Source organism: Cydia splendana, chromosome 24, assembly GCF_910591565.1.
Source record: "Cydia splendana chromosome 24, ilCydSple1.2, whole genome shotgun sequence".
Classification (NCBI taxonomy): domain Eukaryota; kingdom Metazoa; phylum Arthropoda; class Insecta; order Lepidoptera; family Tortricidae; genus Cydia; species Cydia splendana.
In genome coordinates, this window is record NC_085983.1 from 4,625,723 (window position 1) to 4,645,023 (window position 19,301).

The 19,301-nt window shown below is 39.4% G+C and overlaps 1 protein-coding gene and 1 long non-coding RNA gene across 2 annotated transcripts; one reads left to right on the forward strand and one right to left on the reverse strand.

Moving 5' to 3' along the window:
- LOC134802235 (uncharacterized) lies at positions 1-2,366 on the forward strand. Its single transcript, XR_010145814.1, has 2 exons — positions 1-99; positions 522-2,366. It is a non-coding gene; the product is annotated as an uncharacterized LOC134802235 (long non-coding RNA).
- A 3,490-nt stretch (positions 2,367-5,856) lies between these two features.
- LOC134802162 (bromodomain-containing protein 4-like) lies at positions 5,857-17,820 on the reverse strand. The gene is made up of 8 exons (XM_063774756.1): positions 17,604-17,820; positions 17,039-17,158; positions 14,580-14,859; positions 12,200-12,308; positions 9,998-10,132; positions 8,402-8,510; positions 7,771-7,945; positions 5,857-6,071 (listed from the first exon to the last, which is right to left on the reverse strand). The coding sequence occupies exons 1-8, from the start codon at positions 17,745-17,747 to the stop codon at positions 5,857-5,859; spliced, it is 1,287 nt and encodes a 428-aa protein (XP_063630826.1). The 5' UTR covers positions 17,748-17,820.
- Positions 17,821-19,301: the final 1,481 nt, after the last annotated feature.

Sequence of the window (19,301 nt, forward strand, 5' to 3'; positions counted from 1 at the left end):
TCGGGCGCCGGCTCGCCGCCCGACGACACGCGCTTCGGCCCCGTGCAGCGCCCGCACCCACACACACACCCGCACCCGAGACCCGTCTAGACCGCACCGGTGAGATATACAACGCAACGAGCGACAACATATTTCTTCTTTGCTTAACCTTTTTCCAGACCGCACCAATCTACCAGATTTTCCCGAAAAATCCAAATATATTCCAATTAATCAATCCAGCTTTGATGATTCATTTGAAGACAAGTCACATTTCCCGGAAGTGCAATCTAATTTGAATCTTAAATCAGAATGCTAAAGCTGAAATTCTAGTGGCGCGTATGTGGTCGATAAATCGTACTATGCCTAGAAACGGTAACCGTAAGAAGATTAAACTTAAGAAAAATAATCCCCCAAAATCCAAAATTTTACAACCGAATGAAATATAATCATTAGATGCCATGTGTATTAAATATATCGGGTGATGTTACCATTCTAGACTAGAGTATTATTCCGTAGACATTTATTTATTACTTTATTTACAGAATCCCACCGAAATCGAACCTCAAACCGACGAGCACAACACGAAATCCAAAATCTTCCAAACGACACATTATTCAAAAATATGTATCTATGATTTAATTAAATACACGTGAAGACTATGCTGCAATATGTACGATTCACACAAAACAGCTGAAATCAACATAAACTATTTAGGAGCTTTAGAAGGACGCGCATTTGAAAAACAGTTGATATATACCGTTAACACTTCCATTGACATATGGAACCTTACTGACTAAGGCTCAAATTCCTTACATATCTAGTATAATTCGCCCCTATAGGCTTGTCTAAGCGTTTGGTGTGAATCCTACATAACGATAACAACTCCTTTTTAAAAAGATTGACATGAAAACATTACTTTATTTAATGATTGTGACATGAATATTGATTAATATCGGATATGACATTTTAAGATCACATAATGATCTGACAATTCGTAAATCTTATAAGACATAAGAGTGCGTAATTAAGAGTGGCAAATATTTATGTAACAATTATGAATCATATACGATAATTTACATTATTTTGCTTTGCATTAGTTACTGATTTTTAAAAAGTGTTTTGTCAATTAAGACATGTCAAGATCGCGAAGTCTTTTTCTAATGCTAAAAAAACGAACTATAGCAGGCCTGATCATCGTTAAATATGGCGGCAGAGCAGCCGTCAGTCCATAGAAAACTGTCAAACTATTCATACAAATTTAAACGTAGAAAGATCTGGCCTTTAGTATACGATATTGACTTATGAAGCACGGAAAATGTAAAACATCTAAACTTAAACATCATTTAAACTTTTGTGCCTTACAACACGAATGCATCACGCTTTGATATTTCATTTACAACGGTGTTCGCGATATATTGCTATGGTACGTCGACTCGATATAGCGCATAGCCTAGAACATTATATGTGAACGATTCTTGTTATGTGGATCAATCAACTTTATATTGTCACTCGTTGCCACGGTTACAATCTTCTGGACAACTAAAACCCTTATATGTATATGACGACTTTGTAACAAAACCACCAGTGGGTGGTCGTATTTGCCTGTGTGACAGTGCAGCGCGATAAGTGATACTTGTTTTATCACGTGGATAAAGCCATCCATCTTTCTGTAAAGATTTGATGGCGACACTTTTATCACCAATCGTGTCACACTATTCTAATGTATTTCGATTATTCATTGTGTTGATTTGTAAATGAATAATCCAATATCTTGTCAAAGAAAGAGACGACAATCTGTTCTCAGTTATCAATGTGTCTCAAGGACTTAACGCATGTAATAAATTTACTGCATGGTGCGTAATTATAATTACTTGATTATAGATTAGCAATAAAGGCAATTTGTAAGTCTGATTGTAATTTTCTCAGATCGATAAGACTTAGAGCTGTAATTAAAAGACCTAAAATATCAATGCCACTTTTGACAAAACCCTAAAATGTTAAGTTTAGAACCTGTGTCTAATTTTTATCCTTTAGGATGACAAAAACGCGAAAGGGTTAAAAATCAATTGATATTTCGAGGTTTTGAACCAAAATATCAGTTTTTTTTTTTTTGTTGAAACAACCTTGAAAAAGAGTACAGGTTTTTAAACGGTCGTCTGTAACTGCTGCAGTTGCAAGCGTCTGTATGCTACGACATCCGCTTACCGGGCTGTGCGCTTGTTTGCCACGTGGTATAATTGGCAGCTCTAAGTCTTATCCCTGTACTGGGCCATTGGCTCTCGATCCCGATACTGACGTATGACGAAGTTTGTATGGAACTAATAAGAGTATTATAACCGACCGCAGGTTGTATGTAAACGATAAGTGAAATGTATATTATAGATGAATATGGTGTTTTATTTCTCATGCCTTACCACTTCCTTTAACCTTTTAGACGACTATGACGGATATATCCGCAACGCAGGTCTAACGCCAAAGACGGATTTATCGGTCACAGACCACAGAGCAACAGACCTACGTGCATATGCATAAAGTTCAATTTCAGTATTGACACTTCGGTGACGTGGCGTCCTAGTGACAGTTTTTGTGTTTGACACGGCGTCGAAAAGGTTAAACGCACAGATTTCTCGTCCCACGGACGTGACGGACGCGATATCACATAGCTACAGATGGAGTGCTTGTTTTCCGTCGTATTTTGTCGGAAACGTTCGTATTTGTCATGCTACCTCAGTCAACCTCTGTACTTTTTGTACAGAGACCGACTGAAATAGCAAGACACGTTCGTACTTTTCCGTATGTAGCCAAAAGAGCCTACGAACAGAGAAGTCGCTGGCACTGGCAGTGAATGTGTTATTATAATTCCTTAACGTTTTTGATGACATAACTGTACGGTTACCATCAGTTTGTCACTGACATAAACGCCGTCGAGAACGTAATTTACTTTCTATACATCCCGTTTGCACTAATATGCGAGTGGGAGCGAGATGTATAGAAAGTAAATTACGTTCTCGACGGCGTATATGTCAGTGACAAACTGATGGTAACCGTACTGGCATAAGGTCTACCGATGGAACCGATCGATGGGCATTAGTTAAAAACAATACACTCTTTTTGTTTGGGCAGTCGTGTAAAAATACACTTTCATTGTAGAATCTTGTTGTTGGGTAAAAGAAAAGAATGTTTAAAATTAAATATCATGTTTACTTATATCTCTAGCTGCAAAATTGGCACACTGGAACTAATTATTTCCATTGAAAAATGCTGCATTCATAGATAAAACGATTTTAGACTAGGTTGCTAATAAACTAATATCATGTACAGACGTAGTGCATAATTGGTTTCCATCGTATAAATCGTATTGTATCGGAAATGTTCGTATTTGTCATGCTACTTCAGTCAACCTCAGTACTTTTTGTACCGAGATTGACTGAAATAGGAAACGTTCGTACGTTGCCGTGAAAATACGATGGAGAATAATTTTGCGCTACATCTGTAATAAACGCTAACATGGGTAAATTTCCAAAACACGTACCTTATTTCTGGTATACACATTTTTATTCATTCAATTTGATCGTCTAACAAGAATAAAGAATAAGTCATGCTTTTAATGGTGGTCCCACACTGTCTGTTATATAACGTTATGGGCCCTGTAACTCGAGCAAATTATTAAAAACATATATTGTACTCCTCAAATGATAAAGCATTTGTTTAAGAGCCTATCAACGTGCGCACTAGCGTCACTGCTAAATAATTGTGATTATTTCAATTTAACGATAGATATTTAAAAAAGGGGGCCGCTATGTACTGTATTTTGTATTTAAGTGCCTTTTATGTTGCTTGATTCGTCGATCTAGGAACTCGTCGAATCCGGCAACGTAAAAACTATTATAACGTATTCAAAAGGCACATTATTTACCAGTGGCGCTAGTGAGCACGTTGATGGGCTCGTAACGACTTACAAAATTATGAAGTTATTTCATCTTATATTTTATGTTTAAAAATCAAAACACAAGTTATTTTTAAAGACGCTGAATAAATGTTGGTCCGTTTGAGGACTACAGTCTACAGTCTAATTTATTGCTCCAGCCCGGCTAGCCCATGATTGGCGCGACAGTATCTCGCGGCGAGATAAGACTACCCGTCTTTCTTTAATTAACATAGTTAGAAAACGACGGGTAGTCTATCTCGCCGCGAGATACCGTCGCGCCGATCGGGTTATTCCCACTAGTAGTTTCCACTGGTAAGAACTTGGTGGTAACTAGTGGGAATAACCCGCCAATCATGTGCTAGGCCTACTGTTACAGGGCCCACCCGATATAACATTGCGTGGCAGGGAGAACATAAAACACTATCCATACTATCATGTTGTCCCTGTCACACGATGATATAAGAGCCAGTGTGTGACCACCATAATACAGTTTCATTCCACAATTGAAAAAAGGCGAATTGAGTATTATAGACAGACATAGAAGTTTTTGTGGCAAAAACGAGTGTTTGAGAAAATGAAACATCGATAAATCTGTTATCGATGTCATAGATTAATATTTAAAATATGTAACTTCTACTTGATGTAGGTAAGTTACCGAGAAATTTCAATAAAGAAAATCAATTACAAAGCAGTACATAATTTCTTTATAACAAACTTATTTATAACTTTTATTTAAATAGTACTTAAAATTAAAACGTAAACTGTAGTTATACAGTGCCAAAAGAATAGAAAACTACCAATATATCAAAAGAGAAGAAGATATCGAACATGTAGTGTATTTCGTGGTAGCTATCTTCTTATAAAATGTAATAGATATCTACGTATAACGTTAAGGTATATAACATCGATAACAGACATGTCGATATTTAATTTTGTCAACCACTTTGTTTTGCCACAAAAACTTCTATGACTGATTATAGATAAATGTCAATAGATAGACATTTCTTAAGTCTAGACCCTGTAGGGATATGAGATGGTTTGAATACGTGCCGACCACGGTGAAAGACAATACAACCGCAACCATCATATCCCTAAACGAAATGGTACAGTCAAGTGTAAAAATATGGGTGCACACATCATACTCAAAAATATGTCCCATAGCTCTTCTGTCAGCGAAATAAGAACTATGGGACATATTATTGAGTAAGTAACGTGCACCTAAAATAAATGCAATGAGATTTCAACTATATAGAAGTGTAATTGTTCACAAAAAAAAGATAGTCTGTCGAAGCTATTACAGGGTTTACCACAAACACCGAAGTTCGCAACTTGCATTTTGCTCCAATTAAGATGCAATTAGAGTGACACAGAAAGATACCCGTATTTCGCGAACTTCGGTGTTCGCGGTAGGCCCTTAGCACCGACTTCGCAAGCGTATAAGCGCCGCCATACGTCACGGCAAAGAGAATAGAGTGTATAGAGGCGGATTGTCAAAGTAAATTATGTAGCCACTGTAAATTTACTGCCATCTTTCGACAGAAGATTAAAACTGTTAGAACGCCATTTGACTTTGATCCTTATTCTTTCACTGATATGTGTTAATTTGTTAAATATTGAAATTAACGCCATCTACTCGACTGTAGGCTAGAGGTTATGGCGCCATTGCTCGAAAATATTGCACCATACCTTCAGCCTACTCTCGAGTAGATGGCGTTAATGTTCATATTTAACAAGTTAACACATATGTATCAGTGAAAGAATAATGATCAAAGTCAAATGGCGTTCTAACAGTTTTAATCTTCTGTCGAAAGATGGCAGTAAATGTACTGTAGCTACATAATTTACCATGACAGTAACTCTCTATTTCAAATTCTCTTTGGTCACGGACGCATGACTGTAAGACCCTGATAGGGTCAGTTATCACAACACTAGTAAAAATAATTTATATCCTATAGTAACACAGCAACACTATTTTTGTATTTCTTGGCTATTAGATATTCGTCTTCTATGCTGGGCCAGTCCCACTTGGTTCGTTTTCGGGGCTCCGTGGGCTTGGGGTCCGCTGGTTCGTACACGGAGGCCCGGCGGGTGCGCGGTGCAGCCGGCGGTGCTTCGTATACGGAGGCCCGGCGAGCACGCGGTGCCGCAGGTGGTTTGATGTGCTCTGGGGGCAGAAATTAAAATAAATCGAAGACTGCTCAAAACCGGGAAGAATGCAAAAAACGGGGGAAGACTTTTGCCTAGCAGTGGGACACAACAGACTCTCAATAATAAAATAATTGAAATCGAGTAAGAAACTATAAATAAAATGAATACTTGGAATTGGACTTTCAATGCATTCCTCCGAAGCTTAATTATGCATCTGCGGGGTTATTCCCACTAGTTACCACCAAGTTCTTACCAGTGGTAACTACTGGGAATTTTTTTCCCACCTTTTACCACTGGTAACTACTGGGAGAAAAAAATCCCACTAGTTACCACCAAGTCGGCATGGTGGTAACTACTGGGAATTTTTATTCCCAGTAGTTACCACTGGTAAAAGGTGGGAATTTTTTTTCCCAGTAGTTACCACCAAAATATTGTTAGTATTCAATACTAAAAAACAGTATAAACAGTATAGTATAAATGTAGCGTGCTGTAATAAATAATTATGTGTCAGTTAAGTGAGTCAGTAAACTGCTTTAAAAGTGATCAAAAATATTAAAACAGTTTTACCGGTATAAGTGTAAAAACTAAAATAGAAGAGTCTCATTCTACTTAAGTAGAAATTAACTTATTATCAGGATTAAATTTAGCTTATTAACTGGTATGGAATGCGAGCCTATGCTGGTTAGTCCGAGCAGTCAGCCCATCCGAAGCGCGCCCTAAGCGGTTTTAATAACAACCATGCCCTTTACTCATTTAGCCTAACTACAAATAAATTATGAATACCTACATATTCCAGGTTTGCGTCGTGTTATAATAGAACAAAATGAAGTAGCTGTAAATAATAAAACGAAATCAGTTCTGCCGGTTTTTGACAGATTTGTTTGTTCGTTTGTATAAATATGTAATTCAATTTACAGTTAATAAGATAAATTTATTCCTGATAATAAGTTAATTTCTACTTAACTAGAATGAGACTCTTCTATTTTAGTTTTTACACTTATACCGGTAAAACTGTTTTAATATTTTTGATCACCTTTAATGCAGTTTACTGAATCACTAACTGACACATAATTATTTATTACAGCACGCTACATTTATACTATACTATTTATACTGTTCTTATTAGTATTGAATTCTAACAATATTTTGGTGGTAACTACTGGGAAAAAAAATTCCCAGCTTTTACCAGTGGTAACTACTGGGAATAAAAATTCCCAACCAACCAGAGTTGGTGGTAACTACTGGGAATTTTTTTTCCCAGTAGTTACCAGTGGTAAAAGGTGGGAAAAAAATTCCCAGTAGTTACCACTGGTAAGAACTTGGTGGTAACTAGTGGGAATAACCCCATCTGCGCAGACTTGGTAATGACAAAAAGAGGGTGGGCCGATAGCACGGTATATATAAATGACAAATTTTCATAGGAATTACACTCTGTCGTTAGGGTGGTATTCCACCTATACAATTTCTTTGTCTAATGTGTATTGCGTCTTACATTTTACTAGAATGAGAGAGTGAGACGCACTGACATTGGACAAAGAAATTGGACAGGTGGAATACCACCCTAAGGCTCATTTTCACCATCCCATTAACCCGGGGTTAACCGTTTAAACCGTTAACCCAGTGTCAAATTGTACTGGTAACCATGGTAACTTTTAACCCCGGGTTAGTGGGATGGTGCAAGTGGGGCTAAGTCAAGTAGGCCGTGTATGTCTTACCGTGTTGTGGTGGGTCTAGCACGGAAGCTCTCCGCCGCGCGTGCACGTGCTTGAGGCGTGGCGGGGGTGCGGTGGGTGGGGGGAGCGGCGCGGGGCGGCGCAGGAGTCGCGCGAGCGGGCACTCCGCACCCGCCTCCTCCTCCGCTGACATCAGTAGTGACAGCTCACGGAGCGTCTGAACAAAACAATAGGGTATTTGACTACTAGTCAAATCAGTTTCTTTTTTCGGACTGTCAAAACGATTTTGCTGCTATGGAATTTATATGAAACACTAGCATGTGACGACACGATCAAATTACCTACTCTTTATAGTTTTATAAGGGTTTAAAATAGAAATTTCGTGTTAGATTACTTCTGTCTACGTTTCTTTATTAATCTTCTGGTGCTTTATTTCATGCATGGTGTAAAATAATTTATTTTAAATACAGTCAAATACCCTATAATAGGTACTAACAAATCAGCAAGAAACAAACCAATTTAAACCTTATTATTAAGAGTGGCCAATTGCTATATACTGGCTAATAACTATAGCAGTCACCCTAGGCCTTTGGCCTTTTTTAGATGTAAGTTTACTTTTATTTTAGTAATTAATAAAAAAACCCGCTAGATGCAAATAAAAATTATTTCTTACCTCTTCCCGAAATTCCAGCGTCATTTGATAGATGAAGTGATGGCTGCTATTGTACATCAGCGCGTTGGAAAACATCAGCAGTAACGCGCGTGTGAACTCCGCCGTCGTCCTGTCAACCAAACAACTAAATAATGCGCGGCTAGACTATAAGGGGATAAATTGCAATAAGGGAGATATTTTATGAGTTAATTTTGTCATTTTACAATGTACAATAAAAAGGACTGACCCCTTATTCATTAGTACATTACGATACAAGTGCGAAAAGTAGCAATTCGCAACGAGTGGCGATAAATGGAAACACTACCGAAAGGAGTGTTTTAAATCGACACGAGTTGCGAATTACCTTTTCGCATGTGTATTGTACAACGTTTTACAATACATATAAATAATAATGTGGGATGTGGACTCGACGATCATTGTTCCTATAGTCGTGTCGGCGAACGGTCTCATAGCGAAGAGTCTCGACCAACACCTAGAGAGACTCTCGCTGGGTGGTTGGATCAAGGGTCAGATGCAGAAGGCGGTAATTTTGGACACGGCGCGTATAGTACGTCGGTTCCTCACTCTGCGGCCCTGACCACCGGCAGCTTGGGCCCTGCCCCGCTGCCGGCGGCACCCTAGGTTAGGTTTTTTATAATATGTTTATATATATTTTTGTAATGTTTTGTAAGTGTTTTTATATTTTACTTTTATACTCACATTGTAAAACCCTAACCTAAGACCCTAATTGAATAAAGAGTAATAATAATAATTTAGCCTATATACGTCCCACTGTTGGGCACAGGCCTCCTCTCAAGCACGAGAGGGTTTTAGGCTATAGTCCCCACGCTGGCCCAATGCGGGTTGGGGACTTCGCATACACCTTTTTGAATTTCTTCGCGGATGTATGCAGGTTTCCTCACGATGTTTTATCCGTTTCTTACAAATACATAAGTTAATAGGCCAGTAACGCGTTTATATGAATAACGCCGTAAGTTTAGTTTGCCAATGCCTTTTGTTTTAGGTCAGCCTATCGGTTTCGGTTACCCAATATTGAGCTGACCCAATCGTCATACAACATGATATAAAAAATGTAACTGATGGATTTATACATTAATTATTACTATTTAGGACTTTAGAAAAGCGAGGGATGAATTCTGCCGTGCTAACAACACATGCAGTAATCGCAGTTGAAAATGTTTATCTTGTTCTCTTTGAATAAGTTCTTTATTTAAACGATTATTTTATGCAAGTACTGCACATACAAAAAGCAGAATTAGAATGCCAAGCATGGCGAGAGTTTCTCTTGTTTCTAAAACCAATGTAATTTAAATGCATTGACGTATTATATCTAAGGACTGGCATTACGGGCACTAAAAATGGTACTAGTTCAGTGGTGTCACTCACGAATTCGAGCCAATCGTGCAGTCTAACGCAACTTGCGACAAATCACGCGCGTGATGTGAACTCATCAACCAATCGCATGCGTGATGCGAACTCATCAACCAATCACGTTGTAGCGATGTCACACCGCTGTACTGGCCCCATTCTAATTGCCCGTAAGGTCAGTCCTGAGATATATACGTCAATGTTTAAATGTGGTTGGTGTTACGTTACCTGATGACGCCATCTTTGATCCTCCTTCTGATGGTGGAGAGGTCTGTGGGCCGGCGTATGATGCGGCTGTAGAGCGGCGCCAGGTCGTCCGTCACGGGCCGCAGGAAGTGCTGAGCGTAGCGGTGACTGCATATCCTGTGGGACGACCGACAGAATTACACCACCGGTCTGGCCTAGTGGGTAGTGACCCTGCCTGTGACGCCGATGGTCCTGGGTTCGAATCCCGGTAAGGGCATTTATTTGTGTGATGAACACAAATATTTGTTCCTGAGTCATGGGTGTTTTCTATGTATTTATCTATATAAGTATGTATATCGTCGCCTAGCACCCATATTACAAGCTTTGCTTAGTTTGGGGCTAGGTGGATCTGTGTAAGATGTCCCCTAATATTTATTTATTTTATTTACATTTAAGGCAAATTTAGACGGCGCGCGAACTCGTATACGATTTTAGTTACATTGCGGACCATTGAGGTTACATCAATTCAGCCGACCGATCAAATAACGCAATTGAAACTCGCATGCGAGTTCTCGCACCGTCTTAGGGTCTCCCCTGATATATCGACGTGCATTCGGCAAAAGCCGATAGGAAAAAGCTTTATGTTCACGCAATAAGAGCGAAAAAGCCGTCGACGCGCCGGCAGGCGCCGGCCGATGCGAGCCGAGCCGAACGACGACTTTTTCGCTCTTATTGCGTGGACATAAAGCTTTTTCCTATCGGCTTTTGCCGAATGCGCGTCGATATATCAGGGGAGACCCTAAATGAGCCATTAGATAGCCTACCATCGCCAACACTGTTAACTGACAGTTCGTAAACCTTATTGCAAAAGGCATAAGGACCACCGATGTACAGTCACCTGCAATAACATGTTACTCTTCGAAGGCCGCAAAAATATGTGACTCGCTCTTATGGCTCTACAAATAAGATCGTGTCAGATATTTTTGTGGCCTTCGAAGCGTAAAATAATATTGCAGGTGACTTGGACAATTAATGGTGTTGCTGTTTGTACACAGATGGCCTATTATGCAATGATCCCACAAAACCTTAATAAAATTACCCACTTTAGGTAGAGATATCTAATATTAGGGGCTATTCATAAATTACGTCATTTCAAATTAGGGGGGGGGGGTCTGGACATCGGATGACGGTAGCATGATGTAGGAGGAAACGGGGTCATTCGAAGCATGATTTTTGGATGATTTTAGGGGGGGGGGGGGGGGGTTATGGACAGCCCCTAAGTTAACATAGTCTTAATTACAAGTTCCTGCATGTACATGTTCGACTAACCTGCAATGTTATGGATTTTTGTGGTCCGAAAAAAAATATATATATATAATTTATAATTTACCGGCCCGGCTTGGCACGGGTTATCCTTAACAAATTATACACCTAACCCTTCCTCAAGAATCACTCTATTGATAGGTGAAAACCGCATGAAAATCCGTTCAGTAGTTTTCGAGTTTATCGCGAGCATACATACACACAAACAGACAGACGCGGCGGGGGACTTTGTTTTATAAGGTGTAGTGATAAACAATAATTAAATAGTCTGTATCTTAAGGTATTAAAAAAAAAGTAAACAAACAATTTGTACATTTTCGGCTAGTTATAACATTTATTGGTTAACCAACCAAATACAAACCCGCCTGGATCAGTCACTGAACGGCCTGACTTTAACCCACATTATTTGATCATGTAATGTTATGATCATGTAATGTTTTCATCTACCCTCAACTGGGTTAAGGAGCCATTTGAGGGTAGATTTTGTTTACTTTTATTTAAATAGGTACCTAAAGCATAAAGAAATATAGTAAAAGGGCCCACTGATTAACAGTCCGCCGGACGGTATCGGCCTGTCAGTTGTTCGGAACTGTCAAAATTTTGTTCTAACTGACAGGCCGATACTGGCCCCCTTAAGACAAGAGTGCTCACTCCATACATCAGTTTTGGTACCAAAAATATTAGTATTTTCATAGTCGACATCTAGCATCGAGTAGCGGAATTATCAGCACTGCTAAGTAGCAGTAGTAGTACTGTCAAGTGACAATAGATGTAGCACCGACCGGAAAGTCTTATGTTGTTGAGCAATAGAGTTTCCGGTCGGTGCTATGGAGTGAGCACTCTTGTCTTACTATATTTCTCTATGCCTAAAGATATAGAGTATAGGTAAAAGAACTTTCGCTAAGGGCCATTGGGGATTACCTCTTATAGACCAGCATGGCGGAGCGTTGCCACCGGCGATGCTGCCTCTCTTCCTCGCCTTCCGGGGAATCCAGGTGTTCTATTTTAACTTTTACCTCGCCCGAACTCGCTGAAATAAAACATACCAATAAACACCCTACAACTTATCTGCTTTGCCTAAAGGTTGACAGGTAGAGAATGCCTTATGGCATTAAGTTCGCCTTTTGTACAGTGTGTTTTCTTATGTGCAATTAAGATTAAATAAATAAATAAATATTTATAGTTTTTTTTAAGTATTTCTTTCAATACTCTCTCACCTTAGCAAAAGGATCACACTGAGCAAAACATGTAAATATGAATGACGATATTGACGATCATAATATAAATTCAATTAGTCTACCATAATTTATAACCTATAATATTTAATTAATGATACATATTACTTACATTAACAATAATTGGTAATAATAAAAAAAACATTAAAACTAACTATGAATTAAGATTTAAAAACTAAACTAAAATTAAAATAAACCTACTTAAAAATTAAACTAATACTTATAATATATAAAAACTAAATTATACTAATCAAATATATGCAAATAAAAAGAATAATGTAATTTAATATTATGAGAATAAATATCCAAATCTAAATCATGGGATAATTAGAAGAAAACTAGTATTTGTGGATGGTTTCCGATGGTTTACAAACACTGCTCCAGGATCGCTTGGCACTACTTTTGTTAGCGGCAGAACAAGGATAGTTAGAGGCAGGGACCAAATACTGGTATACATTTAACCGGTATTCAATTTCGATAATATCGTTTTTTTATGTATATTTACAGTACATATGGTGCTACTTTACCGCCCTAGTGCGGTAATGAGCACAATAAGTGCCTATGTCGAACATTTAAAGATCCAAATGTACTGTAAAACGTTGTACAATACACGTGCGAAGAGGTAATTCGCAACTCGTGTCAATTTAAAATATTTATCGCCACTCGTTGCGAATTTCTTGTTTTTCGCACTTGTATCGTAATGTACTATTTTGTATTTCAATAAACTAATCTGATAACTCATTTTCCTTACCTAAATATCATTCTAGAATATCTGAGAAATATTGCGAATGCTATGTGTTATTTTGATTTTTTGTTATACCGGTAACGGTCCCTGGGTAGAGGCCCGGGGAATGACATAGGATAGTTTTTTAGGGTTCCGTACCCAAAGGGTAAAAACGAGACCCTATTACTAAGACTCCACTGTCTGTCTGTCTGTCACCGGGCTGTATCTCATGAACCGTGATAGCTAGACAGTTGAAATTTTCACAGATGATGTATTTCTGTTGCCGCTATAACAACAAATACTATAAAGTACGGAACCCTCGGTGAGCGAGTCCGATTCGCACTTGTCCGGTTTTATTTTTATTAATCATTAATATCATCATCATCGTCCCACACAGACGAAGTCGCGGGCTTCTGCTAGTATTTTATATATTAACCCCCTTATTGATAAAACTTTACGGGCCCGATTTAGTTAAATTATGTTTTATCCCTTTCTTACATATACATAAGTCAAAATGACAGATAAAGACGAACAATAGGGAATATTAGGCAAAACTCTGCATAGGTGGCACCTTTGTGGCACATACAGTAAACAAACCACATTGACACATGGCCTACCGCGAAACAAGAAAATCGAAATTTCGTTATCTAATCTCTCTATCACTCTTGCATATTCGAGCGATAAAGAGGCAGATAACTAAATTTCGATTTTCGCGTTTACCGGTAGGCCCTTGTTAACAAACCGCCTTGATGCATCAATGTCATATTTTATTGTCTGTGAAAATTTGTCAAAAGACAGTTTAAGGCACAGTATGTATAAGTTAGTCTATGAATTTACTGAGTCGGTAGTGCTGCACTCTGGCGGCAGGACATTGCAGTAATATCCCCTATTGAGTCGCTTAACTTCGAACTCGGGTAAATCCATCTGACAGATTATGCGATTTTGGTATTAAGAAAAGGTAATAGGGTAGATATTTGCTGAGAGGGTCGAATGGATTTACCCGAGTTTGAAGTTAAGTGACACAATTATTAACTAATAGAGGTTTGTAGCGCGTCCCTTATTCATAAATAAGGGCCAACATTCTTGCAGATATGAAGTGTTATAATTTGTGAAACAGGTACAGTCAGCCAAGAAAGTGGTCCTCTGATTGATAGAGTCGAAAAGTGGTGGACCACTTTCTTGGTTGACCGTACCATTAACACATTCATTGCCACTAAGTGCTACGGGTTACGCTCGTAGCGCGTGGCCACGTGTTTGCCATATGGAGCGCGTAGTCACTACGAACAGTGTGCACAACAGTCGGGTTCGTGGCGCTGAATGTATTAAAAAGTACTGAACTGACCTGACAAATCCAACATAGGCACATGTAGTATGTCACACTGCCCTCTCACATCCTCTATTTTAAACATTAGTTCATTGTATGAGTCCTCATGCCTCAAATCAGACTTGTCTGTGTATAATTCTGTTCTCAAACTTTTGTCCAAATCACTGTATTCTGTTGTTTTAATGTTGTTCTCCAGATAGTTTTCGTAGTCATTCTCTTCATCTATGACTGGGAAGTCAAATGTGGTTGTCTCAATGCTAGAGAGAGTCAGATTGGAGAGATTGTCTTCTAGTGGAGTCTGCAAAAGAAAACAAGTGTCCCGTAATATTTATTTATTAACATACCTTTAAGCGAGCAATACTTGTTTATTTATTTATACGTATAATATACAGAGTGATGGCAGTTGGACTAAAATGTTAACAGAATGGTGGCCGCTTTCAAATGAAATAAGCGCCTGGCGTCCGTTGGCTCGTTGGGTGGACGACATCCGGAAAATTGCGGGTCACTTCTGGATGAGATTAGCTCGGGACTGGGACAAGTGGCATACTAGAAGAGAGGCCTATGCTCAGCAGTGGGCGATAAAGGGCTGATATGATGATGATATATATTTCGGGGATCTAGGAAACGGCTTTAACGTTATGGCTGGTATATGGGGGTTTTCGGGGGTGATAAATAGCGCCTGGCGTCCGTTGGCTCGTTGGGTGGACGACATCCGGAAAATTGCGGGTCACTTCTGGATGAGATTAGCTCGGGACTGGGACAAGTGGCGTACTAGAAGAGAGGCCTATGCTCAGCAGTGGACGATAAAGGGCTGATATGATGATGATATATATTTCGGGGATCTAGGAAACGGCTTTAACGTTATAGCTGGTATATGGGGGTTTTCGGGGGTGATAAATCGATCTAGCTAGGTCTTATCTCTAGGAAAACGCGAACTTTTCAGTTTTTATATGTTTTCCGAGCAAAGCTCGGTCTCCCAGATATTATTTATTTATTAACCGTATAGTCTTACAGATTGTGATGAATTAATTTAAATTTAATAGGCACTTTTATAACCTCTCGCTACCCTCAAATCAAAACCCACCAAGTGAGATAAGGGCAAGTTCAATTTTTCTATAAAATTATTCAAATAAAAGCCGTCTTTTAGGCATCGGGCTAGGTGTGCGTGGAGGATGTCAGGGTGGTATTCCACCTGCCCAATTTCTTTGTTTAATGTGTCTTGTGACTTACATTTTGCTTAGTGAGACACAAAACCTTATGTTCCGTAGAGGAACAGATTAGTATTAATTACTTTCTATGCATATGTAAATAGGTATTTTTCTTACATACAAAGCAACACAATTAGGAAAGAATATATTTTCGTGTAGTAGCTAGATATTTGAACTGGCAACTGCATTTATCTCAAAAGCCCTTCCGGCGCGACACAACCGCGCCACCTAGCGAGGATAAAAAAAACTCTTCGCCTGCCGTTGAAACGAATGGCCGCGATCGATCCGCGCTCCGATTAAAATAATTCATATATCGGTTCCCGTCGCTGCGATCTAAGTGAAAATCAACCATAGACTAATTAGTGACCCAGTGCCCCTTATGGATATATGCAGCTGTCGATAAAGCAGAGGATTTTCAAATCATCATACATAGACCACCACGTGGTACGTCAAGGTGCTGCTGGATTTATGTAAGTTGCTCTCGATTATCTCAGCTACACCTTACCTTATTACTTTTTTTTTTTTAATCCTTTTTTTTTTTTAAGGGGTTTTGTCACGCAGTGACAATGTCACCCCAACCTTATTACAAAATGCATAAGGTTCACCAATGTACAATTAACAGCAGGGATCGGAGCCGGTTTTTGGCAAAAACTTTGAGGATGTAGGACTCAATTGTGTTTTTAGGTAACGACTTTGTATTATTAGATTGCCCAATTAGAAATTAAATAATCAACAAAGAACGAAAAAATACCGTTTTCGTTCCCATAAAAAAAATACTGGTATCCGATCTCTGGTTAACAGTGTAGGCCAGGGGTCACCAATTAGTTTCTTCAGGGGTCCGGTTCTTAAAATAAAATGACCCATCACGGTCCGGTTCTCCTTGATTTTATTAAATAAGCAAAAAAATAAAATAGGTTGGCTGTCTGGATGCGGACTGCGGTCTGCCATTTGGTGACCCCTGGTGTAGGCGATGGCAGGGGTGCGAAACTCCTGACTTCGGTCAAACTCGGCTCCGCTCGGCTCAGCATTGCTCCGAGCAATTATTAGGGTTGGCACCACTTGACTTCCTTTTGCGTGCACGACCACAGATAAGATAATCACTTGATTTTTGACAACCCTAAATAGCCGAAAGGGATAGTGTCATATATTAGAAAGGGACAGCATGATTCGACCCTGAACCGCTGTCAAACTTCGTTTTTGTAGGAAGTTTCCTTTCTGTACGGTAGTACTATTAATTATTCTGTGGCGATGGTATGTAACTGAACTCACTTGCTGTCTGACGCAATAGTCCAGAATCTTCTGGGCATTCTCAACCTTCCTCCTGAAGGCCTGCACCTTCCTGAGCAGCGCCAGGCACTCCCAGCAGACATTTACTTGTGAAGTCAAGTTCTATAAAACACATGAAAAATTAACTAATACTGTTTTTCTCCCTTCAGCATTCAATAACCTTAGCTTTTGTTAACCTTAAAAATACCACCAATTCTACTCAGAGAGGGTGTTTATTACCTATTTTAAGATATATTTATTGTAATCATGTAAACTTTAATGTTTAATTTTGGGTACATTAAAAAGAATAATGAAATCTTGGCAAATAAATCATTATATTGCTAATCAATGCTTTAACCATGTGTTGTGGTAATATTTATTAGTCCAATTCTTAAAAATATGGTACATTTGTCTTTTAGGTGCTACTATATTTGAATAAAAAACGCCACTGTATCCTTCAACATAAACATGTTTTTCACCCCTTCCCTGTTGCAATATTTGCACAAAAATGCTACCAGGTCATTGTAAAATACTTCAATTTATACTATTAGTAGATGAAATAGCTCACCATTCGTGAATTATCGCAAATTTTGAGATAAATATTGATGTAGTCTCCAACCGGAGTTAACGTTCTATTAGAGCTGAGGCAAGCGTGACAAAATAATAAATTATAATTAACAGGTTCTTCAGAATTGACTCCACTCTCGTACATTTTAAAAACAATCAAGATTTCAGTAAATTTATGTTATTAACACATTAAACACAATAATGGAATTGAACGCAATGGCGCTAGTTTGTTGACGGTTGGCTTGCAGCTGAGCTGACGCCGCTGTTTGACGTTTTTGAGACGTTTTTAGGCACACAAACAAGTTAGAGCAAAGTAGTCATAGAAGCTAGGATCGTATAGAAGTGCTATACGCGTGCCTCCGTGAGGGACAAAACATACGCAAATGCGACACTGTGATTGGTCGAATTCATTTGTTGCCCACCATAATCCATACTAATAAAAAGGTGGGGAACAAACAAAAAGTGAGACTGTGACAAGGACAAGCAATAATATCGCTTTCTCTGCTACTCCTACTGAAAGTTCCATAAGTGCATCTCGTTCGGTCGTTTGGCCCCTCCCCGTTTCACCTCTATGTTATTGTACCTCTATGATAATAGTGCTGTGCTGACACACCAGCAAGTATCTTGCGCACGCTACACACACTTGCTATGCGCAATGGTACAAATTTAGCTTAGACCGACTCTATGTATAATATACAAAATTATTCAAGATGGTTGGTCATTCGTTTGCCAATAATAATAACTTCACGGCCGGATTCAGCTGCTGACAACTCCGTTGCTGTCGCTACCCGCTGGTGTGCTCGCAAGTGCCTGACGTGGCCTATTTTATTAGTACAAGTTCGCGAACATTGCGGCCATTTGTGCACCGAACATTGCGGCCATTTGTGCACAACATTAATATGTTATATCGCCGCAGGTGGTCTGGCTTTTATTTCACCACGCCTGGCAATTGGCATCCAGCTTAAAAGCCCGCTCCACACTCGTGCGCGAATCGCGGCGCGAAGCCGAGTCGAGTTCGCAGATCTGCGAAATCGACTCCACACTCGCGTTCGCGGCTTCGCGCCGCGATTCGCGCACGAGTGTGGGGCGCGCTAAGGAGATATCTCTTTCTCGGTCTCACTTATGGGTGCGGCGCACCGTGACCTTAGTGCGGTGCGGTAGTTTAAGCCCCGCATTCACACTACTACCTTGTAGTCCGCCTCGTTGGGTAGGATTGTGTATGGGGGTTGCTACCGTTTAGCCGTTTGTAGGACGGCTCGTAGTCCGCAACCCCCATACACAATCCTACCCAACGAGGCGGACTACAAGGTAGGAGTGTGAATGGGGGGCTTTAGGCGCCTCTCTACTCTAGGTCAAACAACTCAGTAGAAAAAGGCGCGAAATTCAATTTTCTATGGGACGATGACGCCACATTCATATTTTATTTACGGTTTGGAAGATTGCGGCACTAAGTTATTGTCCGAAGGGCGGGAAACTTCGTGCGCGGCGGACGCGGTTTTCGTAACTAAAGTTTTGAAATTGTATTTTTAAAGGATTGGAGTCTGTATTTAGTGTATATATTTGTAGATTTAGCTTTAGTTTTTAATTTTATTAAGTAGTTAGGTGTAAATATAGGGGTAAGTGCTAATTATATGTAATTTATATGGGGGATGGCCAGACCCCCGACCCTGGGGGAACGATTCCCTCAGGGTCGAAAACA

Excerpts from the sequence above, each read along its gene's own strand:
- LOC134802162 (XM_063774756.1), bottom strand. The coding sequence starts at position 17,747 with ATGTACGAGAGTGGAGTCAATTCTGAAGAACCTGTTAATTATAATTTA. Across the intron at positions 8,511-9,997 it reads ATCAAAGATGGCGTCATCAG|GACGACGGCGGAGTTCACAC; the intron begins GTAACGTAACAC and ends TTTGGTTGACAG. Across the intron at positions 6,072-7,770 it reads GCTAGACCCACCACAACACG|AGCACATCAAACCACCTGCG; the intron begins GTAAGACATACA and ends TTCTGCCCCCAG.